The sequence below is a fragment of the Heteronotia binoei genome, chromosome 5 (genome assembly GCF_032191835.1).
Source record: "Heteronotia binoei isolate CCM8104 ecotype False Entrance Well chromosome 5, APGP_CSIRO_Hbin_v1, whole genome shotgun sequence".
Taxonomy (NCBI): domain Eukaryota; kingdom Metazoa; phylum Chordata; class Lepidosauria; order Squamata; family Gekkonidae; genus Heteronotia; species Heteronotia binoei.
The window spans coordinates 155,159,876-155,182,354 of NC_083227.1; the positions used below are offsets into that span (position 1 = coordinate 155,159,876).

Genomic DNA, 22,479 nt, shown 5'->3' on the forward strand with positions numbered 1-22,479 from the left:
ATATAAAATATATACAATAAAGAATTAACATTCCCATGTTAGTAATCTATGCACTGTATCAAAGTTCTTTTGGTACTTTGCCTCTTAAAATTCCAAACGTGCAAATGGCTTACACCAGGCCAGGCAGCTTACATCTCTCTTTTTTAAAAAAAAAAATCATGCTCAGATAATATTTCAAAATGTATTTCATGATTCTGACTAGGCAGTGCTACACAGTGGATACAGCAGGGCTGCAGAAATCTGGGCTTGAATCTCCGCTCAGGCATAAAGCTCACTGGTGATCTTTGGCCAGTCACTATCTCTCTGCTTAACCTACCTCGCACTGTTTTTTTTTTACAGAGGAAGGGATAACCATGTATTTGTGCCTTACATAATCCTGAGATTCTTGGCGGAAGAATGAGATAAAAATACGATAGGCTGGGAGAGATCACCATACAGATGTATGCAGGACTCCGTGGGGCAAGGATTTTGGATCAAGAGTTATCGACAAAACTAATCAATTAATAAATACGCTCCACAAATCTAACCTATCTGCAGTTTCATTTGCCGTTAGGGATCTGGCACAGATGTAGTTGAAGATCGTACCCTGAAGGGACCACCACTTACTGGTATGACTTTTCCTTCTTCATCACAGACACACATGTTGACTTCTACATTTCTCTGCGTAGTTTTATTATATTTATCCAAGTCTCCCCATAAAAGGGTAATGTATATGTCATTTCTTATATCACCTATGTTAGAAATGGAAAGGGCTACATGTCAGGATAAAAAGGACTTCAAGCAGTCACAGCCACAGAACACATAGACGCTTATGCTTATTCCTTGATATACTGAAGTGTGTACATTTCAGGGGAATATCAAACTCAGCTGTGATGTTTATGATCAGACATCATCCCACTGGCAGGAAATGGCTTAATGTGTTCCTGCATCGATGTGTGATTCTCAGCCTGCAATGACACCTTCTGGTAAAAATCTGTTAAAGCAAGTAGGTAGCTGTGTTTCATGGACCTGGGTCAAAATTCAAAGAACTTTGTAGTTGGCACTGTGTGAGGGAGGCGGCTTTGGACTTGTGTTTCTTAAAAGCGAGGTCAACACTGCAGAACAAATTGCTGCCTGACATTTTAGAGTGCTCTCAGAAGCCAGTTTTGATCTAGCATGGCAGAGGTGTCAGAGGACGGGGAAGGAAAAATAAAACAATAAAAGGAGGGAGTGAGAAATAAAATTCACAAGCCCTTGATTGCACTGGAAACCTTTTGAATACCACCCTCCATCTTTAAAGGTCTACAAATGAACACAATGGATTGTACCAGTGCAAAAAATCTGGAGCCCCTGTAAAACATCACTACGGTACTATGGTATAAGTATGGCATGATTAATTCCCAAACAGATATGGATAAAGTCGTTGGTATTATTCAAGGGTCCAGTATTTTTAGCTTTCAATGACAAAAAACTGTAAATATTTATTTGAAATGGAGAAATTTATCATAATAGTAAAATATCTTCCACATATACCCCTAATAAAACAAAAAAATAAATCAGGTGGGATTTTTGAACTTTTGGGAAAGGAAGCAGGAAAACATCTCTTGGGCAGATTTTTAATAAAATGATGAATAGGTCATGTCAAAGATATTCTAAATCTGGGACTTTGCCATGTGTATTTTCAAAGGTATTGTTATATTTTTGTGGATGTTTTATGTTCAGGAGCAAGACTGCAATTTTTTATTCGATTGAAATTGATATTTTTGCAACGCCACAGTTTACAAAATAACAATCTTCATTTTTTTTTTCAGAACAGAATGCTATTATATTAACATTGTAATCCGTTTAGGCGATGTCTTTCTTCAAAATTAAGTGTTTGTGGTGAAAGGGATGTCTGCTATTAAGAAATTATATGAGAATTAAATATCGTAAAAATAAATCATTTGGTAATATACCCATTTGTTTCGCATTTTATGGAAAGTGGCAAATAAGATTTTTAAAGCAATAAGTGATGTAAATAAATACATAAATAATTTGGAGCAGCTGCCTGGGATATGTTTACACAAAGAAAGCATAACAGACATTACCCAGACAATATTACTTAATGTACATGTTGCTTGATAATCTTAATTCTAATCTTGTTCAATATATATTGAAAACTGAAAACAGCACCAAAGTGTATTTTTTCACACTTTCTGCTTCTCATAGTTGTGTCAACATACATGAACTCCCACTTGAAGCTGCAGCATCTTAGAACATGGTCAGTAGACAGTCACATGATGAATACCTATGCATTCTATTTAATTTTGAAAAAAAAATCTCTGAAGTACTTATGTCAGTATCTGCGTGACTGACTGCTATTATAACGGGGGTGGGGGTGGGTGGGGAAATGACACATATACCCTGTTGAATAAAGTTTGAGTCCAGTGGTACCGCCAAGATAACAAAGATAAATTCTGGGTTTAAGAACATTTCAGCCTCCCAGGGCAGTCAATGAGGGACCTCAAATTAGCTGTTTTATTTTAAAGGAATTTCAGAAACAGACTGGAATGGGAGATTGCAGAATTACAAGTTATTACAACACTCAGGACAATGGAACTCCCCAGGTTTAACGGAGATATCAGCTTCTTATCTCACTACATATGCTAGGTCACTCAGTTCTCATGCCCAGAAATTAATCTTTTTTTGGTCTTAAAGGTGCCAGTGGATTCAAACTCAGTTTTCATATCTGTTAATTCCTTTATTATCTGCATGCCAATTTGCTGCTATTCACATGTCTTACCAAATATGTTATTACAATCTTAGCTGCATGTATTGCTTATGCATCTTGACTCTAATTAGTACTTAAGCATCTTGACTCTAATTAGTCCTTCCTGGCAACTAACTCCCCCTACTGATATGTAACATCTGATTAAATCTGTTTTAATGTATCTGAAGGAGTGTGCATCCACACATGCTGTGTCATCCATTTCTTGCTTATACCCAGAATTGAACTTTGTTATCCTGGGGATGCCACTGGAGTCAAACTTCATTCTCAGTGTTGGATTCGTTGGATTCTCAGTGTTGCTAATTTATGGGCATTAACAGATTTTACCAACTGCCTTAATCCAATCTCAGCTATAATCTCTCAGTTACTTATACATCTTGACTCTAACTAGCCCTTCCTGGCAACTAAACCCCGCACCTATATATAAACCTCTCTACCTATATGTAATGGTTGAGGAAATTCTCTTTCATTGTATCTGAAGAAGTGTGCTTGCACATGGAAGTTAAGACCTGGAAAAGGTGCCACTGGATTCAAACTTTTTTAAGAACATAAGAGAAGCCATGTTGGATCAAGCCAATGGCCCATCCAGTCCAACACTCTGTGTCACAGAAGAACATATGAGAAGCCATGTTGGATCAGGCCAATGGCCCATCCAGTCCAACACTCTGTGTCACAGAAGAACATATGAGAAGCCATGTTGGATCAGGCCAATGGCCCATCCAGTCCAACACTCTGTGTCACATAAGAGAAGCCATGTTGGATCAGGCCAATGGCCCATCCAGTCCAACACTCTGTGTCACATAAGAGAAGCCCTGTTGGATCAGGCCAATGGCCCATCCAGTCCAACACTCTGTGTCACACAGTGGCCCAAAAAAACAAAGGAGGTTCTCAAGTGGGGCTAGAAGCTCTGCTGCTTCAGATCAACATGACTACCCACCTGAATCTATACACATCCTGTGGTAGAGATGAACAATATGAAAGTCATAGCATAAAATGACATACTGCTTTCTAAGTAGAATCAAACCACCTCATACCTGGCATGATTATTTCAGGAAAGCCAAGTTTCCTAGCAACAACTGTTGTCCTGTCAACAAGATGAGGGTAGTCTTTCCTAATCTGATTGATATCTCCAACAAGCATTTTCATTGTTACCCATAATCCTACAAAAGATAACAAAAACAATGGATGTTTACAATCAAGTCATCAGTTCTTTTCTTTTCTTGAAATATGTGAAAAAGTCTTAATAAGGCACATGTTAATGCAATTCTGAAGTGCTTTGGGAGCTGGTTTACTCATACATCAGTGTAAATCTCAGTTATGTTGGCATAAATCCAGGTAAAGGTTGTCCCCTGTACAAGCACCAGTCATTTCCGACTCTGAGGTGACATCACATCACGACGTTTTCATGGCAGACTTTTTACAGGGTGGTTTGCCATTGCCTTCCCCAGTCATCTACACTTCACCCCCAGCAAGCTGGGTACTCATTTTACCGACCTCGGAAGGATGGAAGGCTGAGTCAACCTTGAGCCAGCTACTTGAACCCAGCTTCCACTGGGATCGAACTCAGGTTGTGAGCAGAGCTTGGACTGCAATACTGCAGCTTACCACTGTGTGCCACAGGGCTCTCTATAAGTCTATGCCAGCAGAAGGGTGGAGAGGATGGCCGTCAGTAGGAAAGAGGTATAGCCCCCCCCCCACTGGAATAGGTGGGGGTGGTGTTGGAGGCATGACCTGAGCCAGTTCAACCCAGGAACAACCCCTGTGAGAGGTGGAAAGTTACAAGGAAGAACATGGCGAAGTCCATTGGCACCCATGGATCATGAAAATAAAATCTTCCCTGCTGTGGAATCCCTGCCCATTAGCCTCAAAAGTCCTCTGGGAGACAACTACAGGCCCAGCTGATCCCCTCCCTCCCGGGGGCAGCCAAGCCCCCCCCCCAGCACTGAATCCTGGCCCTGCCTTCTATAAAAACTTGCGCTTGGGCCTCTCACAACTCCTTAGGTGGGGTACGCAGCACAGGACTCTGTCTCGGAACTCCCTGCCATGTGAACTTAGAGTGAGGGACGAGGCACGATGGTGGTGCGCGATGCACCAAGAGGGCACTTAGTATTATAGGGTGAGCACTTTGACATTCAGGGAGGAGAGTGAGGTCTATACACTGTGGCTAACTTCTCCCATTCAGAATCCCAATAGGTACATGACCTTTGGAAGCTGAACGCACAAGAGCACTTGCTCATGGACAGGTAAGCACAGGCAAGCAGCCCAAACTTCCCTCCCCTCTCTCCTCTCCCCTCACCTGAGGCTGGGCAGCATAACAGTGTCTCCAGCACTCAAGCTCGACATTGAGCTAAGGCAAGAGGGTGGCACATGCCATGGCCACTCGTCCCCCCAGCCTCTACATGCCATGGAAACCTCCCCGTGAAGTTTTCCATGAGATGGTCTGTCCTTTGCCTGGTTCCCACCCTTGGCAGGGCACAGGGCTTGTCTGGGGAGAAGGGGTCTGTCAGCTACTCTGCTGCTTGAGATGAGCCAGCTCAGCAACTGTCCCTTTAAAACATTCTCTGCCTTGGGCCACAACTGCTACAGCTGATGGATTGTAAACAATCCAGGAGTACTTCAACCCAGAACAGGTGAGTATTAGTTGGCTGGTTCCATCATGTGCCCCATGGTGGGGGGTTGGCACCCCCCCACCCCAGTGCTGCCTTTATACCGACCCTGTCAGGACAAGACATCCATGGCACTCCTGCCCAGTTGCCATGGATCTGTTTCACTCTCTTGCAGGTGGAGATTCAAGAGAGGCTTCCAGGTGTGGTGAGTCCCACCCCCTGCACTCTTCTCAGTCAACTGTTTCAGCTGCAGGGCAGATGGGAAAACAGCAAGGATGGGGAGGTGAGTTAAAGCCAAGGGGTGGGGGGGGGAGACAGTGAGGGTGGAGAGTGAGTGAATGTCACAGGGGTGGGAGTCGTGGAGGGCCAAGGGTGCAGGGGTAGTTGAGAGGAAGAGTGGTTGGAAGTGGGTGGTAGTTGGAGAGGGGTTTGAAGGTGGGTGGGAAGACACTAAGGGGGGGAGTGAATGCCTTCGCTTGGGTAGGTGGGAAGACAGCAAGGGGGGGGGGGCTTGTATTTTTCTTCACAACAGGCCTTATTTCTAGTTTAAAATAAGTCTATTTACAGATGATGTTGTATTTATACGTATTAAACCCCAAATCTTCTTTACCTAAGATTATATAACATCTTAATGAATTTGAATTGGTAACTGGCCTCAGAATTAATCATTCCAAGACATTATTTTATCCTATCATTTTATCTAATACTTGTAAAACATGGATTAGAAAAGAATATAAATTTAACTGGGTTAAATCAACATGGTCATATCTTGGCGTTAATGTTCCTTTGCAACTGAATAATCTATTAAAAGTCAATCATATTAGTATCATGGATACAATTAAAATTTATCACACTGATGGGACGTACAATTTTTGACTGTCTTTGAACAAATCAGCATTATAGAATCTTCCTGAAACTGCTGTTTGTATCCAAGCTATTCCAATATGTACATATATCAAAAGATCTTGTAAATAAATAGCAAAGAGAAATTAATATGTTTATATGCAGGGGTCGTTTTGTAGAAAAATAGGTGGTGGAGCACATCCAGGGATTGTTATGCAGCTGCACCTGCTATTCAACGGTCAAGGAGGTGGAACTCTCAGAAGGAGGAGGTGGAACTCTCAGAAAGGTTCAGGAGCTGCACTCCTGTGAGCTCCCACTGAATCCAAGGCCTGTTTATATGGCATTTTAAAAAAAACAAGACTAGTTTTTACTACATTGAGGAGGCCATGTGGAAAACGTAAGCTTGCATTTCCTGATGTATCAACATACTATGATGCAATACTTTTAGCAATTCTAATTAAGCAGTATAGACTTATCTTGCAGACTGCAAGACAAGAAGAAACGTGTTTGCATCCATATACATTCTATGAGGGTTTGTGGAGAGACAATAGAATACTTTTATCTAAAGTTCATATCTTTAGACAAGCTACTTTAAAAGTTTGGAGAAAATATAGGAGTAAATTAGCACTTCCAACCTCCTTATTGATTAACTACCATATGCAGTTTTGTGTTTAGAAACAGGGACGAATCTTGTGGAAACACAAGCACGGCTAATGTCACTTAAATACTGGCCACGGCTACATTTCCACTCTGACTCAGAGAGCCTTTTATATCAACTGCTCTCAGAATTGAATTTGTCAAATTGGCTAGTATTTAGTGAGAGGACAATTAAATCTATGGGCATTGATTTAGATTCACTTCTTATGCTATCCTTAAAAGAAGCTTTTTTGAAACTTAAGCTCAGAATTCTAGATATTGAAATGCAAACGTTATATAGCCTGGCCAACAAGTCCTGCTCCCCGCTGAATTTCGAACTTCCTCTCTCAGTAGGGAAATTAGCGTCGTATTTCTCCTCTCTGCAAGCTCCACAGCAATGGCGTGCGTTCTCGTTAACGAGATGTAATGCATTACCATCTGCTATCCTATTTGGTAGATTTAACAGGATTGAGTACTCTAATAGACACTCTCTTTGTAATTCCAAGTGTATTGAAACTATTTCCCATGTATTATTGAACTGTCCTCTTTATGATGATATTCGTTGTATATACTTGAAAGATATCTTAGCAGATATGTTGGGCTGTGCTGATTCAGGCAAAGTCCACAAACTTTTAAATAACACTTGCGCTGAGGTAACTTTAATGGTGGCTAGATTTCTCCAACAGGACATGGAAATATGACAGAGAATGGTTCTGGAATGACCACATTTTATTTGTTTTAATTATTTAATTTGGCTAAACTCGACTCATATATATTTTACTTATTTTATGTATTTTAGCTCCCTATGTACTCTATAATCTAGGATTTCATATTATTTATATTGCTATTTTACTGCTAAATCTGTTTTATGCCAATAAAGGCTTGCTATTTGCTATTTGATTAAGTTTACTGGACAAAATTGTTTTTTCCCAGGTACTTTAAAAAAACATTTTCTTTCCTGGAAACATGCCGGGATTTCTAGATCTATCAATGTTACGACTAAAGATTAAATGATTGACAAGGCAAAATTAGAATATTATTTCCATACTTAACTCCCATGGTTTGAATATTTTCAAGTTTCTAATCTGTACAAATTGTATTTACGATCGTTCATTATGTACCTTACTTTCAGAATTTGAAAAAAAATTACATTTTGAATCTTTGCCAATAAAAGGATTGATCTCTAAACTATGCCCACTGTTACTTAGTTTATCACAACCTAACCAATTGTCATACCAATCTATATGACAGCAAGATCTTGATCAAGAGTTATTGGACTCAGAACGGTCTGTTATCTGGGACTCCTCTATGTTAAAATCTAAGGTAATTAATATTGAAATGTTGTCATATAAAGTATTACCACAATCTAACCGGACACCATTTAAAAGCATCCTACCTGCTGATGTATATAGTTCTCTATTAACTTTACATTTGATTTTTATAACCACATAATTTATTGTTATAATCCATAATATATATGTTTATACATATTCTCATGTCGAGTACATACTATTGGTTGTCTGTCTTTAGTTGTATATTTTTATTGTTAAACAAATGGTAAATGTAAATTTGTTTTTGGATTTTTGTTGTATTTTTGAACCATCTGTAATAAAAAAATTAAAGCTTGGGGGGGAAATCTATGTCTAAAAAAATCAATCCTAAAACCACACTGTACCACACACATACAGGAAAAAGGAGAAACAAGTCAAGCCATAAATGGGAGTCCCCAGGGGTTGTGTGGGCCTCAGGGACCTCATATGTCACAGTTAGAAACAAGCAACTCAGATACATACATTTGTTGGTACAACAAACCTTCACTCACACTGAGATAGGAGCTCAACTTCCCTACACTGATAGAATCTGCCCTTGTGGCTTTATCAGGATTGATACATCCTTTCACGTTCTGCTGGAATGCAAATGTTTTGAGGTTACGAGGGATTACTATATTAAACCTTTATTCAACCTATCATCTCCCATACTCTCGAAGTCCTGGCTCTTTTGCTCAGTGATAAGAATCCTAAAATCACTCTAGCAATTGCAAAAATTTGTCTCAGACCTTTTAGCCCTTGCACCAAAAAAAAATAATAATAAGAAATAAACATTTTCTGCTGCTCCAGATTTGTGAACCAATGAGCTTCTAAGGGTACAAAAGGGAAACGAAAGGAGCTCAGCTTAAGAAGAGTTGCATCCCAGAAAAGGGTTACCGCAACTGTATAAATTAAAGTGACCAAGCTTCTCTCACAGCGTGGTCAGCTCTCAGAAACGACTTCCACGATATCGCGCCTAGCGGTGAACCTGGCAGCAGCGCCTACCACGTACTCCCAAGGTATTCAACACCGTAAACAGCAGTGATAGCGCTGCTTCCAAAGTTAGTTTTGTGAGGGGGGAAAGAGAAAGTATACTTCACCTTGGCCACCACTGTCTCCTTTGCATGCTGTGACTTTGCTCAGAAGATTATGCAAAAACTCATTCTCTGCCACTCTACAGGGAAAAAAGAAAAGGAATGCAAATTGAAGTAGATTAATATAATCAAGTAACAAAATATTCAGAAAGTACTACTGGAATTCATCAGGTTTATTCCCTTTGTCTCTCCTCCCAATTTTGAATTTGTAAGTATTTGCCTAACGAATAAGACCACATCCAGTTTAATTAACAAAAGAGAACCCCTCAGAGACACAAGGGGAAAAAAAATTAAGGGCAACTACTATAACAGATTTAATGTACAGTTTAGGGTTCACCGGTCTAATGGGCCTGGCTAGTGGGAAAACGAGCTCATCTATACAGTGAGGTACAGTTACAGGCTTTACATCAGGTAAAAAAAAAGTTTCACACCAGACCATTTGAACAGCAATTATACAGGCATGCACAAGAAACTCAGTCACCACAATCAGTTAAGTACGATTTCACTGTGCTATAGTATACCTGTTTCTCTTGGAATCAGAGACTTGCCTAGTGAGTGTAAAAATACCAGACATGGTCACTTTTGAAACAGTAAATTTACAGAGGATCAAGACAAAGTTAAAAGGAGCAGTTCTGCAATGCAGAGTTTAAGCTCTCTGGAAATTCTTTTTACCAAGATACGGTAAATGGCTTTATGTTATCAACTGATCATAGATGTATCTTTAGCTAAAGCAATAAAAGCCATAATATTTCCCATGTATGTCGGTTACAATGAAATTTAAGAAATTACTTCTAGGTACAATCTGTAGAACCATATGTTGACCTTCTACTGAAAAGAAAACAGGCAATAAAGGCTTTTTGATACAGGAGCTACCAAATATACAACACAGTAAGATTTTCTTACGGATGAAAGGGGATAAAATGTTGTTTCTCTTCATCACTGTCTGCTTTTCCTTTTACAATGTCTGTAATATCCATTACTGGAAAACAAAATCCATCCAGATATGTTAGTATATTAGTATATTTAGTATATTACTAAACTGCCCTCCTGCTGGGATAAGTTACAGAGTTGTGCGTTACACTGTAAATTAAATTCTTAAGCTTTTTATATAGATTATCCTACAAATCTGATTATTTGCCATATAGCCTTTAAAATACTGGTTTCATTCTCTGAAGACTGCAGTTGCAATCCTGGTTTATTTACCTGGGAGCAAACCTTATTAAACATAGTAGGGCATACTTCTTTGTAAACAAGTTCTCCATTTCACAAATACAGGAAAACACAGTTTTGTTTTATCGTTTGGTGCGGTAAATAGGCTGTGAAGTACAGCAACTGAAATGACACTATATCCCAAAAAACTGAACCCTTTACATGTGTTCATAGAGAGATAATCCAGTTGTTTGACTGTGATTCCTCTTTCATTAATTAATTTAATTATGCGGTAGTACTGAACATCCAATAAATATACACACCCTAGATAGTTGGTAATTAACTTGACTTGAGGGAAGCTGAGACAGCTAGTTTGTTGTGCTAACTTAATTAATACATTGGCATTCAATCACAAATCTTTCATGTGTGTGTTATAGTGCTTGAGTAGGCTTTATCCTATGAAAGAATAATGCAGTATCCTATGCTTGGTACTGTCAGGTGAACAAATTACTCAAAGCATTCCACCTTGAACACCATTACCCATAAGGTAAGAACATAAAAGAAGCCATATTAGATAAGGTCAAATGACCCATCCGATCCAACACATCACACAGTGGCCAAAAACCAGATGCCATCAGGAGGTCCACCTGCAGTGCCAAAACCAGATGCCATCAGGAGGTCCACCTGCAGTGCCAAAACCAGATGCCATCAGGAGGTCCACCTGCAGAAGCACTCCCAATGTCGCCCCCAAGTACCAAGAATACAGAGCACCACTGTCCCAGACATTAGTGTTCTATCTATCTCTTGTGGCTAATAGCCACTGATGGACTTCTGCTTGATATGTTTCTCTAATCCCCTCTTTAAGCGGTCTATGCCTATAGCTGCCACCATTTCTTGTGGCAGCAAATACCTTGTAGCAGTGTCATGCCTTCTATAAGCTCTCATAAGCCACTGTTCATCCCTCCCAGCTGATGGACTTTCTTAAGCAGTCTTTCTAGACATCATAAATGACTGTGCACAGAAGCAACTGGTCAGAGAGCCATTTCCAAGTGTGGCAGCTCTATACTTGGTTCTGAGCAGGCTCAAGAAATGTTGTAATGTTCTTTTTTTTTTCTTCTTTCTTCCAAAAGAAGATAGAACTTTAATATGGTACTTGCTCTCAGCTGCTAGGACATTGTATGCGCAGTTGTGGAAGCAAGAAAAAATACCAGAAAAATGGGACTGGACTATAAAAGTTATGTCATGGAGTGAAATGGACAAGCTAACAAGAAAACTAAGAGACTGCGATTTAGAACTTTTTAATCGGGAGTGGAAGAAATTCAGAAGATATGTAGAAAAAGAGTGGAAAATAAAAGGACATTGGACAATTTTTGAAGATTAAGACCTTTAAGACAAGAATATAACTTTCGAAGGGGGGATCTTTTTCTTAATCAATTTTTGTTTTTTCTTGATAGTTAAAGGTACCTTTAATATCTGTTTTTTAAAAAAAAAAATAACACTGGCGGGGGTCAATTATTGGGGAGAGGGGCGGGAGAAAAGTAAGATGTGGGGTAGAATGATGTTTTTTTTTTTTCACTTTAGGCTTTTTATAAGTTGTAGATATAGTTCTACTACCATATGTTACTAATAAAAATTGTTTATACAAGAAATGTTGTAATGTAAATTTTGTTGCACCAGTTTAGAAGAGTGATCACAGTGCATTCATGAGTCAACAGAAAGTCACCCCCAAAATCCAAAACAATCGCTTTTTCATTTCAAAAGAGGAAACTTTGTTAAAAAAAGGGATCTAGTCAGATGGAAGCTAAAAGGGAGAACTAAGAGTCAAATCAGTTATCTGGAAATCATTTAAAACTACATTAATTGAGACCCAGATGCAATGCCACTTCAAGCAGGAAAGATACCATCAAGTGTAAAAGGATGCCCACGTAGTTAACAAGAAAGTCAAGAAAGCTATAAAAGGCAAAAAGGCTACTTTTTAAAAGTGAAAGGTTCCCTTGATATAGTGACCAGAAAGGAGCACAGGTTGTGGCAAAACAAATTTAAGTTGACAAAAGAGGAAACAAAGTAAGAATCTTTGTGCAGATGGCCAAAAATATTAGGACAAACAATAAATTTCTTCAAATATATCAGGAGCAAAAAAATCCAAAACAAAACAGCTCGAGAGCTACTTGGGTCTTTGGAAAACAAAGGAATAAAAGGATTTCTTAAGGAAGATGAGGAGATGGCAATGAAACTGAATGAATTCTTAACATCTGTTTTGCGGAAAATATGGGGCATATACACATACCTGAACCACCGTTTTTGAGAAGCTAGTCTGAAGAACTGAGTCAAATTTAGGTGACCAGAGATGAAGTTCTAGGGCTATTAGGCAAAATTAAAACTAAAAAAGTCTTCAGGTCAAGACGGCATACACCAAGAGTTCTTGAAGACATCAAACATAAAATTGCCACTCCAGTTTTTTTAAAAGTCCAGAGGGGCCAGTTACAAATCACTTAGCCTAACATCTATTCCTAGTAGAACCTGTTATTAGAGAACGAATTAGTAAGCACATTGAGGACCAAAGTCTGCTGGGGCAAAATCAGCATGGCTTCTGCAAAGGCAATACCTTGTTCATGCAACACTCCAGGGCAGCTACTAGCTACTGTATGAAACAGTGTGCTGGGCTTTGTGGACCACTGGTCTGATCCAGTGGGTTCTACTTGTGTTTTTATGAAAATGTAATAGCCCTGTGGTGCAGAGTGGTAAAGCTGCAGTATTGCAGTCCCAAGCTCTGCTCACAACCTGAGTTCGATCCCGGCGGAAACTGGGTTTCAGGTGGCCGGCTTGAGGTTGACTCAGCCTTCCATCCTTCTGAAGTCGGTAAAATGAGTACCCAGCTTGCTGGAGGGAAAGCGTAGGTGACTGGGGAAGGCTATGGCAAACCACCCCGTAAAAAAGTCTGCCGTGAAAACGTTTGAAAGCAACATCACCCCAGAGTCGGAAACAACTGGTGCTTGCACAGGGGACTGCCTTTACTTTTTTTAAAATAGAAATAAAGCAGACAGTACATTCAGTGGCAGCACTTTATATGTGTTTGGATCCAGAGAGCCCTGGGCTGCTTGCAATAAATTTGCCCGTTTTCTAGTTGCTGGCAGCCTTTGCAACCGGTGGAATGCTACTCTCCATTTTTATAGGCAGCTTTTGGTAAACAGGTAGCTGCAGTGAGAAGTGAATGGCTCAACTGCTCCCAAACATCCATCTTTCTTTCTTTCTTTCTTTCTTTCTTTCTTTCTTTCTTTCTTTCTTTCTTTCTTTCTTTCTTTCTTTCTTTCTTTCTTTCTTTCTTTCTTTCTTTCTTTCTTTCGGATTTATATCCCGCCCTCCACTCCGAAGAGTCTCAGAGCGGCTCACAATCTCCTTTCCCTTCCTCCCCCACAACAGACACCCTGTGAGGTAGATGAAGATATTGGATTTATATCCCGCCCTCCACTCCGAAGAGTCTCAGAGTGGCTCACAATCTCCTTTCCCTTCCTCCCCCACAACAGACACCCTGTGAGGTAGATGAAGATATTGGATTTATATCCCGCCCTCCACTCCGAAGAGTCTCAGAGTGGCTCACAATCTCCTTTACCTTCCTCCCCCACAACAGACACCCTGTGAGGTAGATGAAGATATTGGATTTATATCCCGCCCTCCACTCCGAAGGGTCTCAGAGTGGCTCACAATCTCCTTTACCTTCCTCCCCCACAACAGACACCCTGTGAGGTGGGTGGGGCTGGAGAGGGCTCTCACAGCAGCTGCCCTTTCAAAGACAACCTCTGCCAGAGCTATGGCTGACCCAAGGCCATGCCAGCAGGTGCAAGTGGAGAAGTGGGGAATCAAACCCGGTTCTCCCAGATAAGAGTCCGCACATTTAACCACTACACCAAACTGGCTCTCCATGAGATTAACAAGCCAGACTCTTTAGATTTTGGCCAGGAACTTTTTTTATTACCTGCCACTCCAAATGGTCGTCTGATGCCTTGTGTGTATTTTTTTGTATTAGTGTCTTTAAGATCCATTCTTCCAACCCGTACAATTTGACAGATCAAATAAATTTTGTCTCGACTAAGATCTTTGTTTCCAAGATCCTAAAATAAGAAGACCAAAAACCAGTTAAAAGATTAACAGTCAAATCCCAAACCAAACAGAAATTTAAATTTAACGCACCTGCCACCATGCAAGAAAAATTCTCAAAGAGAAGAAACATTAATATATCTGATTCCCAATATGGCCTCATCTGGGGATACTTAAATACAGGTACCGGACCTATGAACAGACAAAAAATATCTTTCTACAAATGTGAGAAAACACCCAGGTTTGAAGAAAAATCTGAAATCTTTAAGATAATACTGGGTTTTGTTTTTGGTTTTTTTTTTTAAAAAAAATCTAAAATTACAGTTTTAAATTTCAGTTTAAGAAACAAACAATGCAGTGGCCGTTGTGGAGGTTCCTAGGCAACCACAACAGTACAGCTAGCCCTTAGGCCTTGGTTCCTGTCTGTAAAAAGAGGGCAGAGGGGGCAGGGCCCTTTCCAAGCTTGTTTTGGTCTTTGAGGGAGACTTTATCATGGCCAGAATTCACTGCAACCACTGGCGTGCCTGGCTGGCAGCTCACTGCTATTCAAAAGTAGCCACGGCGAAAAAAGTCAGTGTGGTATAGCAGTTAAAAGTTCAGACTTGAGCCTGGGAGGACCACTCTGCCATAGAAGGTCACAGAGGCAACCTTGGGCCAGTCACATACTCTCAGCACAATCTGCCTCAGGAGAATGGTAAGGAGAATAGTGTAAACTGCTTTGCTCCTCCTTAGGAGAGAAAAGCAGGGGATAAATGAAGAAAACGTATAACAAATATAGCTGAAGGTGAGGAGCAGATGTAGGATTGCCAGCCTCCAGGTGGGGCCTGCGGATTTCCTACTTTTACAACTGATCCCCAGCTGGCAGAGATCAGCTCCCCTGAAGAAAATGGCTGCTTTGAAGGGTGGACTCTATGGTACCGTGCTGAGGCCTCTCCCCTCCCCTCCCCTCTCCTGAATTCACCCCCAAAGTCTCCAGATATTTTCCAGCACAGACCAGGCAACCCTAGTTGGGTGGGAAGGAAAGAAGTATGGCAAGATGGGGCTCTCATGGGCACTATGGGGCTGTCACAATGAAGGAATTGTGTGGGGAGGGGAATACAGGGGAAAGCAAGGTGCCCACTACAAGTCCTTGCAGGTTCCCGACCACACAACTGGGTCCACCAGCCATTGCACATTTGGGCCTGACCTGGCAGTGGTAGCCAGCACCATGCATCTGGGCCCTAGTCTCATGACCTAGTACTGGCAGCTGACCCTGCACATCAGGGCCTTGGCCCAGCAGTAGCTGGTCCTGCACATCTGGGCATCAGCATAGCAATGGCTGTCAGCACTGCACAGTTTTCCTGGGGAAAGGCTGCCGGGATGAAAGTAAGAGGGTAAATTCCTTGTCAAATTTGCAACTAATTTTTATGTTGAGGGAGAGCTCAAGAAGTAATCTTCTAGTTCTATAGAACAGCAACTTCTTGGAATAATTCCAGATGTTCACAGATAACTCCAAACTGTGATGTAGAACACATGTACACACTCTCTGTTTTTACAGAATTAGACAAGATAAGCAGGGTACTTGCAAGGACTCACAGACGGCATCTCATTTTCCCAAACCCCATTATGTAATCTCACTCTTTCACTGCAACCTCTCCCATCTCACCTGCCTCCTTATCTCCTTCCCACCCACCAACCTACCTTTATTTCCCCTCTGGTTTTCAGCTTTCCCTCCTTCCCTCCCACTGACAACCTCTACCGGGGAAAACTCTATCTGAGTTGCATGTTGTTAGCTGAGACAGGCCCACAGTTGTATGGTGGAGAATCAGTAAGACCTTGCAGAGGTACCTAATTTTCTATCCTTTTTCCCACACTATTTCCTATTTCAACAATCCTAGCAACCCCTATATCCTCACTTTTCCATGCTTTCTTCTCTCCTTTCCACCCATCAACTTTTTGTTATTGTTCAGTCGCACAGTTGAGTCTCTTTGTGGCCCCATGAACCAAGTCATGCCAGGCCCCCCTGTCTTCCACCATCCTCCGAAGTCCACTCAACTTCATGTTAGTTACATCAGCAAAGCTGTCCAGCCATCTCATCTTTTGCGTTCCCTTCTTCTTTTGCCTTCTGTCTTTCCCAGGATCAGAGTCTTTTCCAGTGAGTGCCCCCTTCAGCAACCCACCAACTACCCTATATTTAATTTTCAACTATATTTATTATTCTTCACTACATTTATACCCTGCCTTTCTCCCCAATGTGGACCCAAAGCGGCTTACATCATTTTCTTCCATTATATTCTCACAACAAACATGTGAGGAATGTTAGGCTGGGTATCACCCAGTGAGCTTCCATGGCAGTCTGGGGTTTCAAACCTGGGTCTCCCAGATCCTAGCCTGAAACCATTGAACCACCCTAGGGATGCCCCCCAGGTGGGGGATCCCCCAATTTTGTAGGCTCTTGCCTGCTGCTGGTCAGAAGGGAAAGCCACACCCCAAGCTCCACCCCTAACAGCAACCACTGGCAGCCACCCCTCTTCCTCCCCTCCTGTAGATTTCAAAGGCCCTCCAGTTAATGAGTGGGAACACATGGCCCATTGATCAGCTGGAGGGACCTTTAAATTTTACGGGAGTAGAGGGAGAGGGGCAGCCACTGGCTGCATGCTTGAATCCAAGTGGCAAATTCACCACTGAGTTGAGGCACACACGCACACACCCTTGCGTTTGCAAAAAAAGAATTTAAAGGCTTCTTTTAAATGCTTTTTGCAAGAAGTGAGGGGGCTGCACATGCCTGAACTCCAAGCTGTGAATTCACCACTTGGAGTGCATGTGTGTGGGGCACTAGTCCCCAACATGATGGCATCACTTCTGCATGACACCATTACATTGGGGACATCCCTGTCCCCCCCAGAAACATCCCTGGTGATGAGGAACATAAGAGAAGCCCTGTTGGATCAGGCCGATGGCCCATCCAGTCCAACACTCTGTGTCACATAAGAACATAAGAGAAACCCTGTTGGATCAGGCCAATGGCCCATCAAGTCCAACACTCTGTGTCACGTAAGAACATAAGAGAAGCCCTGTTGGATCAGGCCAGTGGCCCATCCAGTCCAACACTCTGTGTCACATAAGAACATAAGAGAAACCCTGTTGGATCAGGCCAATGGCCCATCCAGTCCAACACTCTGTGTCACATAAGAACATAAGAGAAACCCTGTTGGATCAGACCAATGGCCCATCCAGTCCAACACTCTGTGTCATATAAGAACATAAGAGAAACCCTGTTGGATCAGGCCAATGGCCCATCCAGTCCAACACTCTGTGTCACATAAGAACATAAGAGAAACCCTGCTGGATCAGGCCGATGGCCCATCCAGTCCAACACTCTGTGTCACATAAGAACATAAGAGAAACCCTGTTGGATCAGGCCAATGGCCCATCCAGTCCAACACTCTGTGTCACATAAGAACATAAGAGAAACCCTGTTGGATCAGGCCAATGGCCCATCCAGTCCAACACTCTGTGTCACATAAGAACATAAGAGAAACCCTGTTGGATCAGGCCAATGGCCCATCCAGTCCAACACTCTGTGTCACATAAGAACATAAGAGAAACCCTGTTGGATCAGGCCGATGGCCCATCCAGTCCAACACTCTGTGTCACATAAGAACATAAGAGAAACCCTGTTGGATCAGGCCAATGGCCCATCCAGTCCAACATTCTGTGTCACACAGTGGCCAAATACACACACACACACACCTCTGCTCCATATTTTTATCTAACCCCTCTTGAAGCTGGCTATGCTTGTAGCCGCCACCACCTCCTGTTGAAGTGAATTCCACATGTTAATCACCCTTTGGGTGAAGAAGGACTTCCTTTTATCCGTTCTAACCCGACTGCTCAGCAATTTCATCTGGCAACTGTACACCAACCTGACTTTTGTGGAGTTCTTGCTGTCGAATAGCAGCAAGCAGCCAGGCCTGTATAAATCAAGCAAGATGCCCAGTTGATGCTGCTGGCCCTGGCCATCATCAAAAGACACAAAAGCCCCAGAAATGGCCTTGCCTCCTGCCTTTTAACAGGAGAAAACCAAGGCTGGAATAGGCTGTCAATGCTGTATTGTTGCCTAGCAATGACCACTGTGGGAAGTTGTTCTTAAAGCTGCAGGCACTGCTTCAATTAGTTGGGGGTTTTTTCTTAACCCCTTAGATTTCTGATTTTTCTGAAATCAAAATGTGGGATATTTTCAGGTTTGTAGAAAGATCAGGCTTATCTGTTCATGGTTGCAATCTCCAGATTTAAATATGCAAACAGATAGGACCATATTGAGAATTACATATATTGATAAAACAGAGCAGCAGTAAATTCATTAAGCTTGGATTAGAAAAAAAATCATTGGTCCCTTGATAACTATGGTTTTTACCCCCTCAATAATGTATACAAGAAATAATTTACTGATGTCGTTGAACACTTATATATATGGGATAGGATTTGTATATCTCAATGATTGTAATAATCACCTCTTCTGTTTACTGTAACATCTGTCTACACTATTCAAAATGACGTTTTTCTTTTCTTTTAGAATTAGCTTATGCTAAATATTGCAATGAAGAGCTATAACCATTAACATCAATTACAACTGGATCGTGACTGGCATATAATTAAACCTGTATTTATGTAACCTACAAGTAAGCTCAAGACAAATACACTTCATTTTAATGTATTGTTTATTTATTCCTTTCATTTATACTCTGCCTTTCTCCTCATTGGGGACACAAAGCAGCTAGCATCATCCCTCCCCCCATTTTATCCTCACAAGTTAGGATAGGTTGAGAGAGCATTTGCCTAGCACAAGATTCTCTAGCAAGCCTCCATGGCAGATAAGGATATAACCCCCAATCCCCCAGATTTTAGTCCAGCACTCTAGCCGCCATATAACAATGCTCTCTTGAAAAGTGATAAGGACATAGTTTTGACATCACAGCAATTTAATGTTTCATACAGCATAAATACACAAAGGTTAGCCTTTGTTGAAACCTTATGCTTTATTTTCTATACATACTTTTATGTAAGAAGTTTTACAGCTTTGTTTTGTAACATTTTTTCAGCAGAATAATCATATGCAATTTTTTGCAATGCTGTTGGAAATACTAAGGCATCTCATTGTCCAGGTCATGCTTAGTTGAAACCATATGCTTTATTTTCTATACATACTTTTATGTAAGAAGTTTTACAGCTTTGTTTTGTAACATTTTTTTCAGCAGAATAATCGTATGCATTTTTTTTTGCAATGCTGTTGGAAAGACTAAGGCATCTCAGGAGGTCCAGGTCATGCTTAGTTCCACTAAGATCGGCAGATACAACTATGTTTTTGTTCAAATATAACAATAAATGATGGTTTAATTGAGCAAACTGTGGTTGACGTGGTCGTCTGAATATGGGCCATTCCATTAACTATAGTTAAATAGGGTACATCATGCCAGGATTCAAAAGCCACAGTTTCAAGTTGGTTTATACACCTATACTGATATCCTGACATTCCTCAGTCCTTACCACAATAGAGACTGGAATATCAGCCAGGCTTCCGCAAGGGAAAGAGAGAAGGCAGAACTAGAATCTGCTTGCCTTTGAAATATCATCTGCAAACCAAATCTTGGTTTCACAAACTATCCACTGTTAAAATAAACCGTAGGTTTTTGTTACATCTGAACCAAGCCAACGTTCAGCTTGGACAAAAACTAAACCACTTTGGAAGAACGTGAAATAGTTTGGAGACGTGACAGGAGGAGGCAATCCTTCATTTAAACGAAGCTTCCTGCTTTTTCGAGGCAAAAACTCTGCTGGGAGACAAGTGTCATGTAGAAATGGTTACTCACAGTGAACACCACTTTCAGGTTGTTGATCATATCAATTTCCTTGGGAAAACCTTTACTTCCCCATCTCACCAGGTAATTTTCACTGTTTAAAAAGAGCACATTAGGTTATATATATAATACACTCATTAGCTGCACAGAACGGTATTAGCAAGCAGCATCATATAATATTCATTCCTCAGCCCAGATTTGAACACTTCACAATATCACTTCTACCCAGGCCCGTAGCTACAAGGGGGCCTTTGGGTGCCCTGCACCTGACATGGCCGGGGCCCCCCCTAACTCAGGGCCCCCAAACAGCCGCAGGGCCCAGGATTAAAATTCCAGCGGAAGGAGCAGCAGGAGTAGCCGAGGGCCTTCAGGGGCAATTTAAAAATTTAAATCACACATGGAGGCCGCTGGCTTCTCTTGCTGCTCCTCAATCCCAGGGGGGAGGTGGCAGCTAAGGCTTTGGGTTAGCCATTAGCTCTGGCAGAGGTTGTCCTTGAAAGGGCAGCTGCTGTGAGAGCCCTCTCCAGCCCCACCCACCTCACAGAATGTTTGTCTACTGAGAGCCAGTCTTATGTAGCGGTTAAGTGCACGGACTCTTATCTGGGAGAACCGGGTTTGATTCCCCACTCCTCCACTTGCACCTGCTAGCATGGCCTTGGGTCAGCCATAGCTCTGGCAGAGGTTGTCCTTGAAAGGGCAGCTGCTGTGAGAGCCCTCTCAGCCCCACCCACCTCACAGGGTGTCTGTTGTCGGGGGAGAAGATATAGGAGATTGTAAGCCGCTCTGAATCTCTGATTCAGAGAGAAGGGCGGGTATAAATCTGCAATTCTTCTTCTTCTTGTCCATCCTGGCTGCTAAAATGTAATGGGCCCATGATGAATATCATAAATTAGTTACTAACTCAAGGCACCTTTTCTGAGCCTCTCAAAGAGGTAGTTATCTGTCCATTAATTTAAAAAAAATTCTATATAAAAATGACGTGCCTAATTGTTGCCAAGTCTTTTATTTGCCCCTTTAAGGCAAAGTGATTGAGAGCAGACCGACTCCAGACCTTTTTAGATAACTTGTGTGCTCTGGATCTTTTAGTCTGATTTCAGGCCAGTTTATGACACAGAAATGACTCTGATGGCTTTAGTTCCTCCCCTTTGTCTGAAAATTTGGTACCTCTACCCCAAAACACAGACCCCCCAGAGCCCCAGATACCCGCGGATCAATTCTCCATGATTTTCTATGGGAATAAATCTCCATAGGGAGTAATAAAGTTCCCAGCAGACATTTCCCTCCCCTCCCCCTGCTTTCTGATGACCCTGAAGCAGGGGGAGAGCTCTGAGGGGGGCTGTTTTTTGGGGTAGAAGCACCAAATTTTCAGTATAGCATCTAGTGCCTCTCCCCAAAATACCCCCCAAGTTTCAAAAAGATTGGACCAGGGGCTCCAATTCAATGAGCCCCAAAAGAAGGTGCCCCTATCCTTCATCATTTCCTATGGAAGGAAGGCATTGAAAAGGTGTGCCGTCCCTTTAAATGTGATGGCCAGAACTCCCTTTGGAGTTCAATGATGCTTGTCACAGCCTTGATCTTGGCTCCACCCCTAATGTCTCCCAGCTCCACCCCCAAAGTCCCCAGATATTTCTTGAATTGGACTTGGCAACCCTACTTGTGCACAGGGGTCATTTTGTAAAAAAAAAAAAAATAGGTGGCAGAGCTCATTAGTATAACTTATAAGCATATGCCACCCCCCAGCCAAAAGCAACCTGATGCAAGGAGAGACCTGGGAGAGCACGGCCTGCTTGGGCTGGCTAGAGATCCAGCCAGCCCAAGTAGGCCTTGCTCTCCTGGGTTGCCACTCCCTCCCAAGTCAAAAGGCCAGCAAGCCACCCACTCCCAAAATCACATAAGAAGTGGAGAAAGGGTGGTGTGGGCTTCTCCAAGGGTTAATGAAAGCTGCTCAGGGTGTGGCAAAGCTCCTGGTGGCTGGCTGGCTGCCCATCCTCCTAATCCAGGGATTAGTATGCAGTTGCACCTACTACTCAATGGACAAGGTAGGTGGGGAGGAGGAGGGGGAACCCTTAGTAAGGCTCAGGAGCTGTGCTCCTGTGAGCTCCTGCTGAATCTGAGGCCTGCTTGTGCATTTTCTGTTGTGCGCACACCTTACAGAATGGATTGCCT

General features: G+C 41.9%; 1 protein-coding gene across 1 annotated transcript in view; it reads right to left on the reverse strand.

The window, feature by feature from the left end:
• Nucleotides 1-22,479, reverse strand: part of DOCK2 (dedicator of cytokinesis 2) — a 536,841-nt gene that overhangs the window by 473,965 nt on the left and 40,397 nt on the right. The window contains exons 9-14 of the mRNA XM_060240619.1: nt 20,326-20,407; nt 14,355-14,490; nt 10,136-10,211; nt 9,239-9,312; nt 3,781-3,906; nt 607-731 (exon numbers count right to left, since the gene is read on the reverse strand). Of these exons, the coding sequence (XP_060096602.1) occupies nt 607-731; nt 3,781-3,906; nt 9,239-9,312; nt 10,136-10,211; nt 14,355-14,490; nt 20,326-20,407 (619 nt within the window). The remainder of the gene's footprint in view (nt 1-606; nt 732-3,780; nt 3,907-9,238; nt 9,313-10,135; nt 10,212-14,354; nt 14,491-20,325; nt 20,408-22,479) is intronic.